Source organism: Pelophylax lessonae (genome assembly GCF_965119305.1).
Source record: "Pelophylax lessonae genome assembly, chromosome: 10".
NCBI lineage: Eukaryota > Metazoa > Chordata > Amphibia > Anura > Ranidae > Pelophylax > Pelophylax lessonae.
This window is the reverse complement of record NC_138777.1, coordinates 185214204-185237565: the sequence shown is the minus strand read 5'-3', so window position 1 is coordinate 185237565 and position 23362 is coordinate 185214204. Positions and strand designations below refer to the sequence as shown.

Below are 23362 nucleotides of genomic sequence, written 5' to 3'. Positions count from 1 at the left end.
TGTCACCTATAGGTAGAAATAACCTAATTAAAATGAAATTCTTACCGTTATTCTTGTATATGTTTAGAAATTCTCCTATATGGATTCCTAAATATATTTTTTTTAAAATCGATCGTCTAATTAATAATTTTCTGTGGCAGGGGCGAAATCCTAGGATTAAGCTACAAACGCTTAAACAGCTGCATAAAAGAGGAGGGCTGGCGGTTCCGGATTTTTTCCGTTATTTTCTTGCTGGCCAGCTAGTTTTTGTTCATAGATGGCTAAATAGTCCAGAAGATGATGTGTCGAGAGATTTAGAGGCAGCCATTGTTGGGTCTTATGAGGCGCTGGCATTGCTTGTGATGCGAGGACCTAGGGCATTATACAGTCTTACTGATTCCATGAAGGCAAATCTGAGAGCATGGGCAGCAGTGGAAAATATGGTTGGGAAAGGAGTCGGAGTAATTTCACTGCACGTGCCAATATGGAGGAACCCCCGTCTTCCACATTTGGACTCGATATAATATAAAGACGGTGGGTGATATTGTGGGGGAAGGGGGAATCCTCCAATTTGAGATAATAAAAAATAGATTTAACCTTCCCAATTCTCATTTTTTTCGATATTTACAGCTTAGGCATGCTTGTCCGGCCCAATTTGATGCTACAGGGCTTCAGATCAAAATAGGAGAGATGGAATCTCATCTTAGGAAATCTCCCTTGGTTAAACCATTATCTAATCTCTATAAAAATCTGTTTAAGGATGGTTTGGAACATCTCGCTCGCTGCCGGGCAGCGTGGGAGATATTGCTCCCACAATTAGATGGAGAGGACTGGGAGGAAGTATGGGATATTAATCTGTCCAGACTGGTCTCGTCTAGAGATCAGCTTATTCAATATAAATTTTTACATAGGGTCTATTATACACTGGCTAAGCTGGCAAAATTATATCACAGTCAGCCCCCAGATTGTTGGTGGTGTTCTGCCACCTATGCAGATTTCGATCATGTTTTTTGGAGATGCGATGAAATTCAGGTTTTTTGGAGGGGAGTAATGGATGGCATAGCAGAGGTGACAGATATTATAGTGCAACCACGAGCAGAGATATGCCTTCTGGGATTAGTGGATGGATTAGCCCATAAAAAAGATACCTGCACGCTCTTGACACCTCGAACAGTACATGGCTGGAAAGGAATTATAAATAGGACACTCCCGCTTTATAAAACTATGTACATAAATAGGGGCACATTGGAAAAGTTTAATGAGGTTTGGGGATGTTGGGTCGGTATTGTATCTACAGTATCAGAAGAATTGGGAAATCCTTGAAGAGTAGTAGAGAGTTGGGGGGCTTTTGGCCTACATGGGCTGAAGGTATATAGATTTGGAAAATGGAAGGAAGAGAAGGAAAATGGTAAAGTTATGCTGTAGTACCTAGAAGGGAAGGAAGGAAAAGGAAAGGGGAGATAAAAGTGAAATATATATTAAAAAATGTATACTTTATTTATCACTATAATTTTTTTTTTCTCTTTTTTTCTTTGGGGTTGGGTTATGAATCGTTGAATGTATGTATTGGTTGGTTCCCTTGGGGAATTGTATGTTTGTATTGTTATTATCTGTATTGAAATTAATAAAAATTAAAAGTTTAAAAAAAAAAAAAAAAACATTGCCATAGGGGAAATTGAGGACTGTATATATCAGCCTAAATATAGCCCAATACCCAATAGTAATAACATCATAAGAACCTTTTTTTCTGCAGGCTCCTGTGTAATTCGAGATGCATCTGGAAGTGTAAATGACTCATTCATAGGTGAAGCCACAAACTGTATTGGACTGGGTTGTGAATATGGGATGAACTTCACTGAATGTGCTTTAAATCAAAACTGTAAATATGGACTTAGAAATTACTACCAGGTAAGCCCTAATTGTTACTCCCAAGGTATTATATAGTGGACTCACATTTAAAGATAAATAGTCCAAGACCTGATACCCTACAAAATATTATGGTGTGCCTACTTCTTTCATGACGTCATTTTTACTGACAGCACAGCAACTACCAACAATAGAGGAGGTACAGATGAACGTAGCAATCTCCACCCCTCCAATTACTAAATGCCTTGCACTCTGTGAAATGAATGCAAGCGTTTTCTCAATAGACGAGGTTCCAAGCAAGCGACTTGCCATGATCAGTGTACACCAGCCGGAACCGTGAATCTCAATGCCAGACATTAGCTATTGGATGAATTAAAGTAAACGTTTTACAGAATACTGCAGCCTACACACAGGGCACACAGTTTATTAGTGCTAATGTATTTGTACTGTGCACATGTCCAAATACTGCTTTTGGTTGGAATTCTGTTTTATTTAATTCAACTCTGTATCCATAATACATTAAAGTGGAATTCAAGTTAAAAATTTAAATCTGTCCTTGGTTAGTGAGTATAATAATTAAAACTGTTACATTATGCATTATTGTAATTGCTGATTGTCTGATTAGAAACAAGAGCCTAAGCTTTACCGACAGTGGTGAATCCTGTACAGCTGATTGTGGCTGCTCAGAAGCACTTCCTGGAACCATTATCAGTGTCTGCGTATGAATCACAGCCCAGGTCCAAACAGCCCTGTCCCCAACCTGCTCTGCCCTTATCACCTCTGGCCCCAGCTTCACCCACATCCCACCCAGCTCCACCCACATTCCGCCCAGCTCAGCACCATTTGTGATGCTATCTGCATTCATGAGAGCTCCAACAGCAATGTGATTCAGCTCCTCCTATCCTCCTAGCCTTGCTTTGGCTTTCAGGAGTGACAGAGAGCTGTAAAATAACCTAATGCCTCTAAAGAAACATCTTTTACGCATTTTACATATATCAGTGTACTAGTATGGTGTAAACGGTTTCATGGAGTTTTTTGAAAGCAAGCCATTCCTTCCACTTTAAGATTCTTGTAAATACACTAAAAATACGTATTCAAATATAGGGCTATACTAAGTTCTGATATTAGATTTTAGAGTTTGGTTAGAATTGCAGTCTTTAATTGTCTAAAATAATCTATAAATCTTTTATTTAGGCATTGAGCATGGTGTCAGGATTTGCCCCTCTTGTAACAGCAGGGATTTTTGGTGCCACGTTATCATCCGCTTTGGCTTGTCTGGTCTCTGCACCGAAGGTGTTCCAGGTATTGCTATTAATGGCAGAAAGATAAATCTGCTTATATTACACATTGTTTGAATGACTAGGAATGTGTGCATTAAAACAAATAGTAATCCTAAGGCTTGGCTCTGTAGTACTAATATAAAGTTGTATCAAAGCAGCAGTTAATTATAAATTTTTATTTTGACTAATGAGAGTCAGAAAATGAAGCCAAGTACCAGTACCAGCCAGGTATTGGCACACCATGCAAACTTTGATAAAAAACACTTATTATGCGGCATTACTTGTATCCTGAGAAGTAGGGATGAGGTTCAGGTTCTCCACCACCATGAATTTGCGGCAATTGTAAATTTTGGCCACAAACTTTACAGGGTCAAAGCCATGAATAAAACACACCCTTTATTGAAGTGTATAGCATTTGCCCCTAGTTAGTTGAAACACAAGAGCCAATCATTTGAAGGAAGGGATAACCCAACCTGCTTTATATAAGGCAACTATATTGTCAGTGTGTCTTGAAACTGTTAGGTAGACCTGCAAATTTTGTATAGAGAATTTATTTTATACATTTATTTTGGCTTTGGTGATGCATGTCCCCAATAGCAGTGGCCATCTTCCCTTGCCTTTTGTTTACCCATATCTGTATTTGCTCTACAAAGGGCTACATTGGAATAGCAATTTCACCACTCAAGGCTTCTTTTTGGTTGGCTGCAAAGTTTGTGAACTGTGAACTTGGAGCAAGATTTGCAAAACTGTTCACACACCAAACCCAGGTAGATTTGTACATCTCTACAAGGGAGTAATCAACCCTGGTGGAGAATGAGAATCCCATCCTGAATATGTTGGCACTGGATACATCATTTTCCTAAATCAACTGCCTTGAGTTCTGCTTTAAAAACAAATGTCTGACACAGCATAGGAAAATAATTTTCCTTCTTTTGATCACATTTCCTTTGTTGGCCTTGTATTAATTTTTCATTAAAATTCTTGATTGTTGCTAGATAGTACCAATCTTTAATCAAAGAGATTGTGATGTCTCTTGTCACATCAACATTATATAGGCCCATTATTGCATGTTCATATGTGATATTTTCCTGAGACTAATACTTTCCTGATTTTTAGTAAACAATACATTGTTCCACTGTGAAAAGAACTGAATAAAGAATATATTCTGTATTAAAAAATAAGATTGTTATATTGAACTATCCTAGTACAGTATGTTCAGAGCCAGTATTAGTCAGCCAAACTGACTGTACAATGCAAAAAAATCTCTTATTTATCCTACCGATAAGGAAGGAAACAATTGCAGATCTACAACAAAATTTCAAATAGAAAGTGACTCTGTAGGTATGCCACCAAGCATATGGGGTTGATTTACTAAAGGAAAATGTACTGGACACTGCAAGTGCAGTTGCTCCAGAGCTTAGTAAATGAGGTAAAGCTTCACTTTGCAAAGAATACCCAATCACATGCAAGAGAAATAAAAAACAGCATTTTTGCTTGTACATGATTGGATGATAGAAACCAGCAGAGCTTCTCCTCATTTCAGAGCTTCCCCTCAGATCTTGAGCAAATGCATTTGAAGTGCGCTTGCAGTGCACAGTATATTTGCATTTAGTAAATCAATCTCTACGTGCCAACCCTTCGGTTTTATATAATTACCACAGTAGGCATGAGAGCACAGCGTGGTCAGTTTTCTGGCTGTGCTGATTACTCAGACTGCTCACCTCCAATGATTAGACGTCTGCTCACATGCCCCCACTGCGCAGCCATTCACTGAAAAGGCCAGTGTACTGATGTTTCTCCTCCCCCAGCTCTCTGAGCTCCAGAAAAGAGGGTATGTGATCACAAAAAATAGGGGGGAAAAAGGTATTTATAATGTTTTTTATATTTATACACAGAAATTTCGCCTTCCATTTCTTTTTTAAATGGATGGGCTATTTTACAAGGTGAGGGTTCATGTATACTTTAAAACCAAAATAGCCAGAGGTCTGGTCAAAATAGCCAAGTCAACACCTGATACACTGTGACAGCACACAAAGCAAATAAAGCTTTCCAAAACAAAAAAAAATGAATCAAAATTTTGACTTAGAAATCAGTGAAATATATTAATATAATAAAATTAGAGGACTCACCCCTATTAATGAGAGTTAAGCCCTCTGTCTCAAAAAAATCCATATACACAAAAAAATGTCCAGACACTCGCAGATACCTGATCAGATGCATGCAAAAAAAAAAATGGGTCCACACTTTTTTCTGTTCAACCATAGCTTTTGTGTAACATATATATATATATATATATATATATATATATATATATATATATATATATATATATAGCCTTGACATGTTTTTCATGCAAAAGGCTTATTTTCTAACACACTGCCATGTAACCCACACTAGTGGAAAAAGACTCTCTGCAAAAACTTAATTTTCTGATGTCTGCAATTTTACTGGGAAAAGCAGAAAACAAATGAGACACCTGGTAGAAATGAGCCCTTAAATTTCTTTCAGTTCAAATTCAGTTCAATACAGAAGGAATAGGGGGGCCGTGCTCATGGAACTTACAAACTAAAGTGAGGGATAATAGTTTCTTAATCTCATATGTCCTTTACTTACATGTGTTGCCATTGGTATGTTCAGAGCAATCATCTGTGTTTCTCTCTGTTTCTGTACAGTGCCTCTGTAAGGACAACCTCTACCCAGTGATTGGCTTTTTTGGGAAAGGTTATGGGAAGAACAATGAGCCTATCCGTGGATATCTGCTCACATTCCTCATTGCATCTGCATTTATCCTGATTGGTACGTCAAAGACTTTTATTAATGCCGGTACCAGTGTTTGAATTCCAGTTTCACAATACAGCTTTTCTTTTCTTTACGGTGAAAACCATCATTTTTGTTAGGAAGTAATGGATTTCAGCTTATAATAGAAATTCCTCACCAGGGTGCGAATACCCATCAAAACAAAGTTTTTTTTCTAGCTCTTTAAATTTAGTACAATTATAGTGGAAATATAGACAATATTTTTTTTTTCCATTTTGGATAGCTTAAGCGAGGGTTATAATCATCTGTGTCCAATTAGAGAGATTTTCCTTCACTTCCTATAGCCAAAACAGGAAGTAAGAGAAAATCCCCGCAAATTAAGAGAAACCCTTGTAGCCCCTCCCCAGGTCATCATAACCAGTGTCCCCACTGGAAGATTTCCCCTCTATTACTGTTCTGGGGACAATCCAACATTTGGGATTTTCCTTTACTTTCAATGATAATGGTAAACAGGACAAATAGAGGAAATGAATCTCCCTAGCGGGGGGTAGAGACAGCAATACAAATTTGATAGGTATTCTAATCTCCACCCCATCCAAAGCAAAAACAGCAAAAAAAATTGCCTTTAAGAACTGGAGTTACTCAGTTACCACCCAATATCACACCTGCCCTGGAAGCCTAAATCTATATACTATACAATCTGAGTATACAATCTTCTTTAGATCTACCATCAACTATGTAGTTGCATCTGCCTTAGTTGATCCTAATTGGATGGATTGTTTGGGTTTGTCCTCATAATACATAGTCGCCACTTTATACTTCATCTAATGTTAGTGCATCACTCCCAAACCATCAGCTTGTGATGATTTTTTGCTGTATGTGAATTAAGGATCATTATACTAAGATGTTCTAGTGGGGATTGGGAATTATTATTTTCGTACATATGCCAACCACACATTTGCTGGATTTTGTCCTGTTTACTACACAACTTGATTTATCCATTATCCAATGGATGTTAATTCTTGAATGGTAAATGAAAGTAGCATTGCAATTATTTAATATATGGTAAATATTACAGCTGCAGGGCCCAGTCTGTTTTTGACATATGCCATTTAGCAATTCATTTTATTAATGGTTTGTTTTTCAATCGTGCACCCTCTTCCCATGTATTACCTTAAATACCCTTATTAGCATCCATTGAAAATGATAGTGCTATTTGTACTAATAAAAAAGATATGCCAAACACCAAAACAAAATGTAATAATGCATTAAAGTGTTTTTGTTCACCAATGGCAGAAGTCTGCCAAGCACAATAGGTGAGTTGGAAGCTTGGGTGCTATGATTTTATCGGTATTGCTGAATCTTGGCTTCATTCTGCACACAACTGGGCTTTGATATTCCTGGCTTTGTACTCTTTCAGAGAGAGAGGGTAAAAAGGAAAGGTAGCTGTGTTTATCTCTATGTAAGAAGTGATCTCAAAGCGAGCGTGAAAGAGGACCTAGTTTATGGAGAGTGCGATGTGTCTAAAGCTTTATGGGTGGAACTGCATATAGATGTGCGTAGTTCAAATTAATAATTTGAGTTTGTAATAGACCTCCCAGTGTCACCGAGGAGGTGGAGATTCAGCTCCTTGCACAGATGGAAAGGAATAGGGTGGTGATAATAATGGGGGATTTTAACTATTCTGATATTGACTGGAGTAATGGCACTGTTGGAACATTTAAAGGACAAAAATGTATAAACCTATTACAAGACAATTTTATGGTGCCGTTCATAGAGGCCCCAACTAGGAATGATTCTCTGTTGGACCTGGTAATCTCAAACCGTGCAGAGCTTATATAACTAATGTTCATTTAAAAGAACATCTGGGTAGCAGTGATCATAAAATGATTTAATTTAATTTTAGCTTTGAGCAACAAAACACACAGGAAATATAAAAACTTAACTTCAAGAGGGCAAATTTCCCAAGGATGAGGTCTGCTCTCCAAGACTTAGACTGAAAGGGAATATTGGCATCGATGAACACAGAACAGTAATGACAATTCTTCAAAGTGACTTATGTGAACACACTGTAAAGTATATTCCCATGGACAAAAATTTTAAAAGGCTAAAAAAAAAAAAAACAACGTGGCTTACACCCAAAGTTTTAAAATAATAATAAGAAAAGAGAAAAAAGAAAAGAGCTTTTAAAAAAAATATAAAGATGAAGGAACACTGTCCTTGCTTAAATGGTACAAAGAATATAACAGAATATGTAAAAAGGAAACAAAGGACGCAATATTCAAAGTGAACAACAGATTGCAAGAGATAGTAGGACAAACTCCCAAAAATTCTTCAAATATATTATAAGTAAAAAAATCAGGTCTGAGCATGTAGGCCCTTTACAAAATAAACTGGAGTAGGTGACTGGGGACAAAGAGAAGTTAGATTTTTTTATATACCTTCTTCAGCTCTGTGTATACAAAGAAGCATGAGGGAGCTCATGTCCATAATGTGGATGGTATTGACACAGCCCTTAAGGAACCACTATGGCTCAAATTAATATGGTCCAGAAATATTTAGACAGAATAAAGGTGAATAAAGCACCTCAACTGGATGGCATGCACTCACAGATCCTAAAAGGATTGCGCTCTGTCATTTCAATGCCTTTATTTCTAAATTTTAGGGACTCTTTAAGGACTGGAATAGTACCACTGAATTGGCGTAAGGCCAATGTGGTGCCTTTATTTAAAAAGGGATCAAAGTCTTTACCAAGTAACTTTAGACCTGTTAGTTTAACTTCTACAGTTGGGAAGATAGTGGAGAGTTTGATAAAAGACCCCATAGATGAGTTCTTGCTGGGAAAAAAAAATCTAAGTAACAGACAGCATGGATTCATAAAAGACAGAAGTTGTCAGACAAATCGAATTTCTTTTTATGAGGACGTAGTATACTTGGATTTTGCAAAAGAGTTTTGGACAGTTCCCCACACACGGCTTATGTGTAAGGTAAAGTGTACAGGCTTGGAAAAATCAGTTTGTAAATGGATAGAAAACTAAAAGACCGTATTCAGAGAGTAGTGGTTAATGGTTCATACTCTGAATGGTCTAAGGTTATCAGTGGTGTACCCCAAGATTCAGTGTTGGGACCATTTCTTAATATATTTATAAATGATATAGGTCCTTGGATTAAAAGTACCATTTCAGTGTTTGCTGATGACACCAAGCTATGCAGTGGAAAAACATCCTTACAGGATGTCTCCAACTTACAAGCTGACCTCAATGCTCTGTTTAGATGGGCAACTATCTGGCAAATGAGGGAACCAAGAAAAATATGCTATTGCATAAGAAATGGACTTTACTGGCATAACATCATGACAATAAGTCGTAAAAATACATAATTTTATTTCAAAACAGTTTTTTACGACTTATTGTGATGATGTTGTGCCAGTAAAGTCCATTTCTTATGCAATAACATATTTTTCTTGGTTCCCCTATATCAGGGGTAATTAATTAGAATTCAAGGAGGTCCGGTCGCTAAAATTTTCTTTGGGCCGAGGTCCGAATCTGAAGTCTGTGCTATGACTCAGAAAGATGGGCAAAACAAAACATGTCCATCAGCGTTGCTCTTAACATAAAATATGCCCATTTGAGTGCCCCTTAACATAAAATGTGTCCATCAGCGTGACCCTTAGCATAAAATTTGCCCATCAGCGTGACCCTTAACATAAAATAAGGGGCACGCTGATGGGCACATTTTATGTTAGGGGGCACTCTGATGGGCACATTTTATGTTAGGGTGCACGCTGATGGGCACATTTTGTAAGGGGGCACACTGATGGGCAAAACAAAACGTGTCCATTAGTGTTGCTCTTAACATAAAATATGCCCATTAGAGTGCCCCTTAACATAAAATGTGGCCATCAGAGTGCCCCCTAGCATAAAATTTGCCCATCGGCGTGACCCTTAGCATAAAATTTGCCCATCAGCGTGCCCCCTAGCATAAAATGTGCCCATCGGCGTGACCCTTAGCATAAAATTTGCCCATCAGCATGCCCCCAGCATAAAATGTGCCCATCGGCGTGACCCTTAGCATAAAATTTGCCCATCAGCGTGCCCCTTAACATAAAATATGCCCATCAGCGTGACCCTTAACATAAAATAAGGGGAACGCTGATTGTCACATTTTATGTTAGGGGGCACTCTGATGGCCACATTTTATGTTAGGGGGCACTTTGATGGGCACATTTTATGTTAGGGGGCATTCTGATGGGCACATTTTATGTTAGGGGGCACTTTGATGGGCACATTTTATGTTAGGGGGCATTCTAATGGGACCATTTTATGTTAAGGGGCACGCTGATGGGCAAAACAAAACGTGTCTATCAGTGTTGCTCTTAACATAAAATATGCCCATTAGAGTGCCCTTTAACATAAAATATGCCCATTAGAGTGCCCCTTAACATAAAATGTGCCCATCAGCGTGACCCTTAACATAAAATAAGGCGCAAGCTGATGGGTACATTTTATCTTAGGGGGCACTCTAATAGGCATATTTTATTTTATGGGGCACTCTAATGGACACAAATGTGTGCCCCTTAACAAAATATGCCCATCAGTCTGTATTTTATAAAACTGTGCCCCACATACCTTTGGGAGCGAAAAATGTGGGAGCCAGGAGCAGCGAACATCAGGGGGGCAGGGCGTGCATGTGATGTCCCGCGGCTAGGCTGAGTGTGAGAGTCAGGAGCCGCAGTTAGGAGCAGGGGGCGGGGCACGCACGTGACGTCACGCCCCAACTCGCGGCTGGCTGGGAGGGAGCCGAAGAAAGAAGCAGGGGGCGGGGCGCACACACGGAATGTCACTGGTTGCTGGGACACCCGCGGTCCCAGCAAACCAATGATTACTTACGGTGGCGGCCTGACGGGTCCGGGCGGAAGCCTCGCGCGGGCCGCTCCTGGACCGCGGGCCGCCATTTAGTGACGGCTGCCCTATATGGTAGAACGTGGCACGGTCACATATTGGTGTCCATAAGGCCATCTTGTGGTGACACTAGTTATATACACTATGTGGCAAATGAGGTTTAATGTTGATAAATATAAAGTTATGCACTTGGGGGCTAAGAATATGCATGCAGCCATACATGCTACCGTAGGAGTAGAACAGCTGGGGGAGTCAATGGTGGAGAAGTATCTGGGTGTTCTGGTAGATAATAGGCTTAATAATGGCATGCAATGCCAAGCCGCAGTTTCCAAAGCAAGCAAAATCCTTTCTTGTATTGAGAGGTATGGACTGCAGAGAGAGAGATACCATTTTGCCCCTATACAAATCATTCGTAAGACCTCATCCGGAATATGCAGTTCAGTTTTGGGCACCAGTTCATAAAAAGGATATTGGGGAACTGGAGAAAGTGTAGAGAATGGCAACCAAACTGATAAAAGGCATGGAGGAGCTTAGCTATGAGGAAAGATTAGAGGAACTGAATGTATTCGCTCTTGAGAAGAGGAGATTAAGGGGGTATATGATCAACATGTATAAATACATAAGTGGTCTGTATAGCGAACTGGTGTTGAGTTATTCACTTTAACCACTTTACTACCAGTCACGTAACCTCTACGTCATCAGACTTTGCGGGGTTATACCGGGATGATGCCTCTAGCTAGAGGCATCATCCCGGTACCGTTGTTTGAAGCCGACGGTCGGCTTTCCGTCGGTAACGATCGATGCGGCTCGGGAGCCGCTCGATCGTTACCCGGGGGGGCGGGAGGGGACGTCCCCCCCCTCCCGCCGCCTTCCGCGGCTTTGCTCGGGGCTACCGTCCCACCGGGAGCCCCGAGCACCCAGCCGGCACGTCCGCCGGCTGGATGGAGTCCCGATGAATGCCGGAAACGGCATCGATCGGGTCTCCGATGACGTAACCCGGAGGCGGCGTCCATGACGTCACGTCCGGGTTACTGTGCTGCAAAAGGCGGCAGATTTGAAAAACGGCTGTATGCAAAAATGCCGTTTTCGGCATTTTGCATACAGGGAAGTGTAGTGGAGGGGTCTAGGGTCTTTTAGACCCTCGATCCCTCCATAAAGAGTACCTGTCACGACATATTGCTGTCACCAGGGATGTTTACATTGCTTGTGACAGCAATAAAAGTGATCAGATTTTTTTTTTTTTAAAAACCTGTAATAAAGTTTAAAAAAAAAGAAAAAATAAATAGGAAAAAAAAAAAAAAAAAAATTTAGCCGTCCCCGTCACCGTTAGCTCGCGCACAAAAAAAAACATATACGCAAGTCGAGTCGCAAATGAAATCGCTGTTCAAACCACACATGTGAGGTATCGCCGCGATCGCCAGAGCGTGGGCAATAATTAAAAAAAAAGAGCTACACTCTAACTCTAAACTGGTAACCGTTAAATAAATTTAAAGCGTCGCAGATTGAGATCTCTATTGACCGTAGTTTGTCGCCATCCCACGGGGGGGCGCAATTTTAAACCGTAACATGTTTGGTATCTATTTACTCGGCGTGACATCATCTTTCACAATATACAAAAAAAATGGGCTAACTTTACTGTTTAGTATTTTTTAAATGCAGTGAAATGTGATTTTTCAAATTTTTTCCAAAAAAATGGCGTTTTAAAGACCGCTGCGCAAATACCGCGTGACAAAAAATTTTGCAATGACCGACATTTTATTCTCCAGAGTCTTTGCTAAAAAAATATATATAATGTTTGGGGGTTCTAAGTAGTTTTCTAGGAAAAAATACTGGTTTTAACTTGTGAACAAAAAGTGTCCGAAATAGGGCTGGGGCTAAAGTGGTTAAGGTCATCACAGAGGACAAGGGGGCACTCTTTACGTCTGGAGGAAAAAATATTTCATCTCCAAATCCAGAAAGGCTTCTTCACAGTAAGGGTTGTGAAAATGTGGAATAGACTCCCTCAAGAGCTGGTTCTGGCCAGCTCAGAAAATTGTTTTAAGAAAGGCTTGGATTCTCTCCTAGATGCACACAATATAACTGGATACTAATAATTGTAGGTAAAGATGATCCAGGGAATATCTGATTGCCTCTGGGGGATCAGAAAGGAATTTTTCCCCTTGCTGGTGCAAGTTGGTCTAGAATATTTTTAGTTGTCAGTTGAAAGGCTTCATTTTTTTTTTTCATTTACCTACGAAGTACTCTAGGTTGCTTCCTACAATGCTTTGTTTGGTTATGATCTATCTTTATGAAACTCACATTTTAGGCCATAGAAGTTCTCATGTATTGTTATCATTTTGTCTTCTGCAGGTGAACTAAACACCATAGCACCAATCATCTCTAATTTCTTCCTGTGTTCGTATGCCTTGATTAATTTTAGCTGTTTTCATGCTTCTATAACTAATTCACCAGGTAAGTATGCCAGTTTTTATTGTGTACATTTTACCAAAAACAGCAAGATAAATCCTATACGGAAACAGGCATTCTTCTAAATTGTAAAAATTACCATCATGTAGGCAGCTATAAATGTACTGTACAGTATTCAGACTGAAAATAGCCCTGCTAGTGACACAGTGAATGCTCAGTGTGTTTCTCAAAACCTGTGGTCTCTATGCATTCTAAACAAAAGACCAATTTACTGTCCTTTAGGCTTTAGGGGGGCCAGACTGTGGTCAGTGGGCATAACAATGCTACATCATTGGTTTTAAGCATGGGTGGGAAGCATAGTGCCCGATTGTTGTTATCAGTGGAAAAAAAGGTGCCCCATTGTTGGCATAGTGGAAAGAATGGCTCCCCATTGTTTGTGTTAGTGGGAGGAATAGTGCTACATTGTTGATAGAAATGGGAGGGATAGTGCCCGATTGATGGTGTCAGTAGGGGAAATAGTGCCCCATTGTTGGTGTCAGTAGGAGGAATAGTGCCCGATCGATGGTGTCAGTGGGAAAAATAGTGCCGCGTGTGGCAGAGAAAGGCAAGCAAAGGACCACATCCAGCCCCTAGGCTGCAACTTAGAAACCACTCCTCTAAACAATGGTATGGATTCACTGTAGAGTGAACTGATTTGATCATATACAAGCTCACTGTCACCCTGAACATAACAGCATCTCATCCACAAAACTGGAGGTGATATTTTGAAGGAGCAGGTTTGAACCTCTTTAGTTAGAAACAGAAAACTCCTCATCTCTACTTGCGATTGGGAGCTTTCCGATCATGTGACCACTGCGACAGCCAAATTATGGCGGTCACATGATCAGAAACGCCACCTGGCCTCCTGGCATCAGAAATCTCCTAAAGGGCAAGGAGGCGCCAGCGTTAAGGGGTGGAGGTGTTAACTGTGTCCTAGCAGAGCTCAGAAAATGTATCTTTTGTCTTCAATTCCTTCTGAAAACATACAGTGCATTTCCTGGTAGGGGTGCCTTTGCACTTCTGTGCCCACAGCCCTATAACCATATATGTGCAGTGTGAGATCATCTAGAGTGTTTCTGCCTCTGACTGCTAGTCTAAAGAGATTTGGAAAAATATTTGGTCACTTTTGTGCTGCTCACTGTTCACCTTGCTGGAGGCTTTGATATGAAGAAGTAAAACCCTGCCTCTAACAAGATGGCTGCCTTCACATAGAAACACAGTGCAGAAAAAAGCATTGTAAGTCAATAATGGGGAAAGAATCAGCTGCAAAGAGACCACAGATCATACTAGAAATGTATCTTTTTTTCATCTGCCCTTTTGTGGGCGCATATTTTCCAGGGTTAAGTTCCTCTTAACCACATGCCTATCAGGCCATAGCCAAAATACGGCTACATCACAGTCAGCCTAGTCTGGGATGGTGTACAATTACGTCTTCCCAGAATGACGCTTCCCGCACGCTCTATGGGGCGCACACATGGACGTGTCTGTGCTTGACTCGGCACATCACTGATCGTGGTAGAGAGCCAATGACAGCAGCCCTTTACCACATGATCACTCTGTCCAATGAGGGAGCGATGAGCTGTAAACAAACCGGCGCATGTCCGGTTCAGTTCTCTCCTCCCATGCTGTACACATCGATTGATACAGCTTGCAAGGAGTGGCGAGAGACCGCAGCACTGCTCACCCCTGCCTTATCCATGCCTCAATCGTGCCTCAGCCATGCCACATTCATGCCTCAATCATACCTCAATCATGCCTCAATCATGCCTCAGTCATGCCCATCCATGCCTCAATCATGCCAATTTTTGCCTCAATCAAGCCCATCCATGCCTCAATCATGCCAATCTGTGCCTCAATCATGCCCATCCATGCTTCAATTATGTCTATTTGTGCCTCAGTCATGTCTCATTCATGCCCATCCGTGCCACATCCATGCCTCATCTGTGCCCACCCATGCCACCTTAGTGCTCATCTGTGCTAATCCATGCACCATCCATGCCACATCAGTGCTCATACAGTGCCTCACAAAAGTGTAATAGGTAGTCAGGAAATTACCTGAACCTGCTCCTGGACCTAAATGTTGGGTCTCTGTATGTGGCTGGGCTGTGTCTCACATATGTAGTATTGCCACACTCAGGAGGAGTAGCAGAATGTATTTTGGGGTGTCATTTTTGCTATGTACATGCTATGTGTTACAAATATCTTATAAATGGACAACCTTGTGTAAACAAAAAAAAATCCTTTTTTTAATTTTTCTTTCCACATTTTCCAAAAACTTGTGGAAAAAAATCACATGTTCAAAAAACACATTATGCCTCCTAGATTATGTGTTAGAGTGTTTGTTTTCCAAAATGGGGTCATTTTGTGGGAGTTTCCATTGTCCTGGTGTTTCAGGGCCTTTAAAAGTGTGATAGGTTGTCAGGAAATTATATGTGTAATTTATGCTCCTAGAACACCTGGAGATGCTACTTTGATGTTGGGCTTCTGTATGTGGCCAAGCTATGTAAAATTCTCACCCATATGGTATCGCCATACTTAGGAGGAGTAGCAGAATGTATTTTGGGGTGTAGTTGCAAGTATGCCTATACAGTGTGTGGGAAATTTTGTGAAAAAAGATCTTCATTTTGCAAATAATTGTGGGGAAAAAATTACAACTTCAAAAAACTCACCATGCCTTCTACTAAATAGATTAGAATGTCTACTTTCCAAAAAGGGGTCATTTGGGGGCTATTTGTACTTTCCTGGCTTTTTAGTGTCTCAAGAAATTAGATAGGCCTTCAGTACATCAGGTGTGATCAATTTTTAATGATTGCCACTAAAGCTTGTAGACTCTATAAGCTTCACTTAGACCAAATAATATAACTTATTTGTTTTTTTTTTTGTTTTTTTACCAAACATATGTAGCAGTATAAATTTTGGCCAAAATGTATGAAGAAAAATTACTAAATCTGCAAAATTTTAAAAACGAAACAAAGAAAAATAATTTTTTTTTTACAAAATTTTTGGTCTTTTTTAATTTATAGCGCAAAAAATAACAAACCCAGTGATGATTAAATACTACCGAAAGAAAGCTCTATTTGTGTGAAAAGAAGGACAAAAATTTAATATGGGTACAGTGTTGCATGAGTTATTGTCATTCAAAATGTGAGAGCACTGAAAGCTGAAAAGGGAGTATGCAAGAAGAAAGGTGGGTGTTTTTTTTCAAGTGAATATGAATATGTAAACAAGAACTGTGCTAATTAATCGCCAAAAAATATGTAAGAAGTAAAATATATATATATGTCACCCTACACATAAATATAACCATAAAAATATATCATCATAAATACTATCACTTTTATATGTGCAAAATAGCAGTCCAGTAGATCTGTGCAAATGATTATTGGGTGCAAAAATGGCAAAAGAGTGCCAGTGCTTAAAACTACTAAGTGAATATAAAAGATAAGGGTCATAAATTAGTGGGAAAATGGTCATTCTATTGTGAAAAATAATTCATAGATTGTGCATAGATGTTGTAAAGTCCTGTAAATTAAAAGTGTGCACTGTGTCCATAAGATTCTACTCGTTAACTTGCTGCTCAATCTAGTGCCACCGATGGTTCGCCTTCAGTGGTATTGTTACATTCAGGTGTGTATTATGGCATTTATGGTCTGGGTGTCTTCACTCGTGTCCCCCACCTGGTATCTCACTCACCAGATATCCTACCCATTGCAACAGGGGATCTCGCTGCGTATAAGTATATCTGGTTGGTGTTACTTCTCCTCTGTCTCCTTATGTTCCCCCTCGTGTACACAAGTATAGTGACATCCTCCCAAGTCAGTCAATAAAATTAGAAAGATACAGCCCCCATAGAGTAAAATCTTATGTGCAGGATTTATTATTAAAAGTAATATACTTACATAAGAAAAACAGTCACTCGCGTTGAAATCCAGGAAGTCCAGGACGCCGTGCACTCCACGGACACAAACCACAAAGCCGGAGGTTACGCAGTGACGCTTGGTACCGCTTGGTAAATTTACTTTTCACATATTTTTTGGCAATTAATAAGCATAGTTCTTGTTTACATATACATATTCACTTAGAAACACTTAGAGCAGCGCCAACACCCACCTTTCTTCTTGCATACTCCCTTTTCACAGACGCTACTCTGGTGGTTAGTCAGGGTGAGGGCAGCAGCTACAGTATCTCACAAAAGTGAGTACACCCCTCACATTTTTGTAAATATTTTATTATATCTTCTCATGTGACAACACTGAAGAAATGACACTTTGCTACAATGTAAAGTAGTGAGTGTACAGCTTGTATAACAGTGTAAATTTGCTGTCCCCTCAAAATAACTCACCACACAGCCAGTAATGTCTAAACCGCTGGCAATAAAAGTCAGTACACCCCTAAGTGACAATGTCAAAATTGGGCCCAATTAGCCATTTTCCCTCCCCAGTGTCATGTGACTTGTTAGTGTTACAAGGTCTCAGGTGTGAATGGGGAGCAGGTGTGTTACATTTGGGGTTATTGCTCTCACTCTCTCATACTGGTCATTGGAAGTTCAACATGGCACCTCATGGCAAAGAACTCTCTGAGGATCTGAAAAAAAGAATTGTTGCTCTACATAAAGTTGGCCTATTCTATAAGAAGATTGCCAAGACCCTAAAACTGAGCTGCAGCAGCCAAGACCATACAGCGGTTTAACATTACAGGTTCCACTCAGGACAGGCCTCACCTTGGTTCACTATAGACGTTGAGTGCACGTGCTTAGCGTCATATCCAGAGGTTGTCTTTGGGAAATAGACGTATGAGTGCTGCCAGCATTGCTGTAGAGGTTGAAGGGGTGGGGGGGTCAGACTGTCAGTGCCCAGACCATACGCCGCACACTGCATCAAATTTGTCTGCATGGCTGTTGTCGCAGAAGGAAGCCTCGTCTAAAGATGATGCACAAGAAAGCCTGCAAACAGTTTGCTGAAGACAAGCAGACTGAGGACATGGATTACTGGAACCATGTCCTGTGGTCTGATGAGATCAAAATAAAGCTTTTTGGTTCAGATGGTGTCAAGTGTGTGTGGTGGCAACCAGGTGAGGAGTACAAAGACAAGTGTGTCTTGCATACAGTCAAGCATGGTGGTGGGAGTGTCATGTTTTGGGGCTGCATGAGTACTGCCAGCACTGGGGAGCTACAGTTCATTGAGGAAACCATGAATGCCAACATATACTGTGACATACTGAAGCAGAGCATGATCCCCTCCCTTCGGGGACTGGGCTGCAGGGCAGTAGTCCAACATGATAAAAACCACAAACACACCTCCAAGACAACCACTGCCTTGCTAAAGAAGCTGAGGGTAAAGGTGATGGACTGGCCAAGACTCTCCAGACCTAAACCCTATTGAGCATCTGTGGAGCATCCTCAAACAGGAGGTTGAAGAATGCAAGGTCTCTAACATCCACCGAATCCGTGATGTCGTCATGGAGGAGTGGAAGAGGACTCGTGGCAACCTCTGAAGCTCTGGTAAACTCTATGCCCAAGAGGGTTAAGGCAGTTCTGGAAAATAAAAGTGGCCACACAAAATATTGACACTTTGGGCCCAATTTGGACATTGTCACTTAGGGGTGTACTCCCTTTTGTTGCCAGTGGTTTAGACATTAATGGCTGTGTGTTGAGTTATTTTGAGGGAACAGCAAATTTTCACTATGCTACAAGCTGTACACTCTACTTTACATTGTAGCAAAGTGTAATTTCTTCAGTGTTGTCAAATGAAAAGATATAATAAAATATTTGCAAAAATGTGAGAGGTGTATTTACTTTTGTGAGATACTGTATATATTAGCTAGATCGATAGCGCAGAAACATATATCCATAAATAACTGAAAAATTGTCTGGTTAGGAAGGGGGTTTAAGTGCCCAGTGGGTAAGCGGTTAAACTATACACCATAAATCCACATTTAATTATATTTTTTACAAGTTAGATCTGTTTCATATGTACAAAATATCTTTCAGTGAAGTATAAATATTAAATTTGATCTTTTTTTATATGATGCTTTTTCCCTGTCAGGCTGGAGACCATCATTTAAATATTACAGTAAATGGGCATCACTGTTTGGAGCAGTAGTGTCTGTAGTTATCATGTTCCTGTTGGCTTGGGAGTCTGCTCTGATCGCTATCGGTATAGTCATATTTCTACTGGCCTACGTCTTGTACAAGAAGCCTGGTATGTACACAATGGGTTATCTGCCCCTCAGCAATTCCTAATCCCCTGGGAGAGGAATTCAAATGTGGCACAGTGTTTAAATAGTGATAGTTTATCCTTCAAAGTGTATGTACTTATAAGAAATGAGCCATTGTGAAAATGTCTAAATATATATGCTGCTTGCTGAATCTCTCGCAAAATAAAAAAATAGAAATAAAGATTCCATGTTATGAAGAAATAAACTTGCCTATCCTGACGCCCGTGATGTAGGATTTCTGGTCCCTTAACCTTCCTAGTGGTATTCCCGAGTGGGACTCGGGGTTAGATTTTAGAGCCAAAAGCAGTAACCCCGAGTCACACTCGGGGTAGCGCTAGGAAGATCGCTGGATGCTGGAAGAGGTTTTACTTATCTTTTCTCCGGGATCCAGCAAAGAATGCGGGCGGTGTGCGGCGGCGGAGCTTCCTCCCGATCGTCTGCGAGCCCCGGCTTCCGTCTCCGGCGACGTGACGTCCGCCGGGGGGTGGAACCCGGCGGCAAATTCGAATGTAAAATACACCAAACACACTGATACCATTCAAAATAAAAAAAAAATCACATTACATTGCCCCCCAGTGCCCTTTCCTGCAGTTTTACTGTACTTTTTATGTAAATATATGTGTATATATATATATACATATATATATATACATACATACACAGTATATATATATACACACATATATATATATATATATATATATATATATATATACACACACGTGTATATATATATATATACATAATTCTTGTGAATGAGCAGCCCAAACCAACTGTGTACATTATATATATATATAAAATATATATATAATAAATGTATACAGTTGGTTTGGGCTGCTCATTCACAAGAATTACATGCAAAATAATGGTACCGCTTTCAGCACCTAAAATCCAAAAGAATCATACCACCAGGGAGGTTAAAGAGCACTCTGGTGCCTGCCGCCAGCCCCTGCATTGCTGCAAGATGCAATAGCGACATAGGTGTTGGCAGGAGGAATCTCAGTGCTTAGCAGGGAACCAGGAGTCTGACCCAACCAGAAGCGCCTCAGATGAAGAGGATTCTCTGGCCATTGAGCCCCGGTTCACACTTGTGCGAGTGCCGGGTTCGCATGTAATGTCGGAGCGCACTGCTCCTTCATTACATGCGATCGGCTGTGCGGTGCGAGTTTAGCCATACACTTTGTATGGCTAAATTTGCACCGCAGCCGCAGCAAACACGCACAGGGACCCTTTTTGGAAGCCGCATCAGGATCGGATCGCACAGCGGTTCACACTTGTGCGATCCGATCCTGTGCGAACTGCACGATCGCACTGCGATATGCGATCAAACTGGAGGTGTCGTTAAGATTACATTGACACCCCCAGCGTATCGCAGCCTTCCCGCACTCGCATAAGTGTGAACCGGGGCTGAAAGTTAGGCAGAGAGTAGATATGGCAGCATAGGTTGCAGTAATGATAAGAATAACATATTTTCTTTGCAGGGTAACCGGTTTTATCAGTTGTGACAGAGTCAATTTAGATATGGAGCCTATTTGAAATTGAAAGGAGACCTACATGTCTTGCCTAAACAGTAATTAGAATATATTTTTAGTAAAAACATATACTATATTACCAAAAGTATCGGGACATCTGCATTTACATTCAAATGAACTTTAATGGCATCCCAGTCTTGGTCTGTAGGGTTCACTATTGAGTTGAAATAAGGAAAAGTCGAATACTGCTCTAAACATGTAAAAAAGCTGCCAGCACTGAACAACTGAAATTACAGGTTGTGAAAAATAGATAGGTAGTAAGTGCAGCGCTAACGTGATAAGTGAAATAAACACATTCACAAAAAAAATGGGAGCCGCCAGTCATGGCACAGGGCTCTGAAGAAACGGCACGGGCGGCCATTTCTTCAGAGCACATGCGCCGATCACGTCATCGTCTGCATGCACCGTAAATATCTCCTAAACGGTGCAAGTTTAGGAGATATTTACAGCACCTATAGGTAAGCCTTAATATAGGCTTACCTATAGGTAAAAGTCATTAAAGTGGGTTTACACCCACTTTAACTATCCCCCATAACACCGCTGTCAGGTGAAAAACTCAGAGGATATGACAAGTCACTATCACAGGATACAAGTCTGCAAAACCACACAAGTGGAGGTCCAGTCAGCAAAATTTCCTTCTGGCAGAGGTCCGAATCTCGTTAGCGCTATATCACATCACGGCCCCCCCTACATCATCATCTTCAGCGTGCCTTTCACATTGTAGTCCCCTTTACATCACAGTCCCCTCTTTAAAGCAGTCCTACAGTGTCCTCAGTTCCCCTTCACATCATTGCTCCCCTTTACATTGCAGTGCCGCTTATCATAACACAGTGCCCCTTTAATTAAGATAGTGCCCCTTTACTTAAGATAGTGCCCCTTAACACAACATAGTGCCACTTACCATTAATATTACAGTGCCCCTAACACATCACAGTGCTCCTAACACAACACAGAGCCCCCTTTATTGCAAGCCTCCCCTGCACAGTCCTATGGCAGGGCAGAGGTACTAATCTTCCTGAAGTGTCCTCTCCCGGGCTTCTAGCCTGGCCACCAATGACCTTCTCACAGCGGGCGGGGGTGAACGGAGCTGCAGATCGGGATTGAGGGGCGGGATTCTTTTCATAATAACAAGCCAGGTAATCACCTGCTTGTTAACATAATAACTTGGGCAGCTCCTGCCCATCAGTTCCAATTTGCAGCTCAGGAAAGGAGACCCGGCAGTGGCATGGTCGCGGTCTTGACATGATTGTCACTCGGTCCGGTTCTGGACCGTGGTCCGCAATTAAGTGCCTGCTGCTATATAGGTTCACATTTGACATAAAAGAAACAGCTCTATACTCATTAATATATCCTTAGATGTTTTTTTAAAAGCAAGCAGTACCAATACCTGAATTTGACTTGTTATCAGCCTCTTGCAGTCCCTGTACAGTAGAGCTCAGAGAAGCAGCACAAGGAGCCAATCAGTTGTGCTGCTGTGCAAAGAGGATGCTGATAGGAGGAGAAAGCAAAGGGACACAGAGAGGAGCTCATCAGTTTGCTGCTTACTTTTTCACTGTCCGGTATCACAGTGGAGAGGGTAGGAGACCAGTAAAAGTTATTGCACTGCAACACACACAGAAAAATCAGGTCTTTTGCCTTGCCAGGTAGGGCTGTGTTATATTGCAGAGCTAAGTAAATCTCAGAACTGGATGGACAAAACTACAAATCATTGGCAGGTAAACGTTATACAGCATACGTATTTCATCTGTGTATTTAGATGTTGTTAGCCTTAAAATGCTGGAAAGCGTACTTGAAATGTAAGATAAAAAATAAAAATAAACTGGTTCTAGTGCTTACCTCAAATATTAAATTTGTAATTTCACACAATAATTGCCTAATATTTGAAAATGACTGTACATATTTTCATTTAGAGGCAAACTGGGGTTCCTCTGTGCAAGCTGGATCTTACAACATGGCTCTTTCCTACTGTGTGGGGCTTAATCAAGTGGAGGAACATATTAAAAATTTCAGGTAACATAAAATCTTGGCTTCTCTTTGATCATGCCGCGCTCCATGAGGAAAAGTATAGACATTGCTATCTTGCTTTTCTATTGTGTACTTTTCTACAGTGGCGCAGTATGGGTTGACAGTTCCTGGGGCAAGGCTAGCATTGAACTCCCTTACCCATGGACTGTAAGCACTCAATCAGTCTTTCTGCCAGATGTGAATACTTTACCTGAATTCCTCTGTGTGCCAGGCTTTCTCATCCACTCCAAGCACCCCTCAAAAGGGAGCACCCCTTACTCTATGGGGTACACCCCATCATGGTGCACACCCACTCCCTTCATCCCTTCATTGTGTCCCTAATGCCATAAAACCCTGACCCATTGTGCACCCCCAGTATTTC

At 40.8% G+C, this 23362-nt stretch overlaps 1 protein-coding gene and 1 long non-coding RNA gene across 2 annotated transcripts in view; one reads left to right on the top strand and one right to left on the bottom strand.

The window, feature by feature from the left end:
* The window catches only part of LOC309565261, a 643481-nt gene that overhangs the window by 451394 nt on the left and 168725 nt on the right, over window positions 1–23362 (bottom strand). The window lies entirely within an intron of this gene.
* SLC12A3 (solute carrier family 12 member 3) overlaps window positions 1–23362 on the top strand; it is an 84244-nt gene that overhangs the window by 31308 nt on the left and 29574 nt on the right. The window contains exons 10-15 of the mRNA XM_082270258.1: window positions 1733–1887; window positions 3040–3147; window positions 5798–5921; window positions 13133–13234; window positions 19273–19428; window positions 22887–22986. Coding sequence (XP_082126384.1) covers window positions 1733–1887; window positions 3040–3147; window positions 5798–5921; window positions 13133–13234; window positions 19273–19428; window positions 22887–22986 — 745 coding nt within the window. The remainder of the gene's footprint in view (window positions 1–1732; window positions 1888–3039; window positions 3148–5797; window positions 5922–13132; window positions 13235–19272; window positions 19429–22886; window positions 22987–23362) is intronic.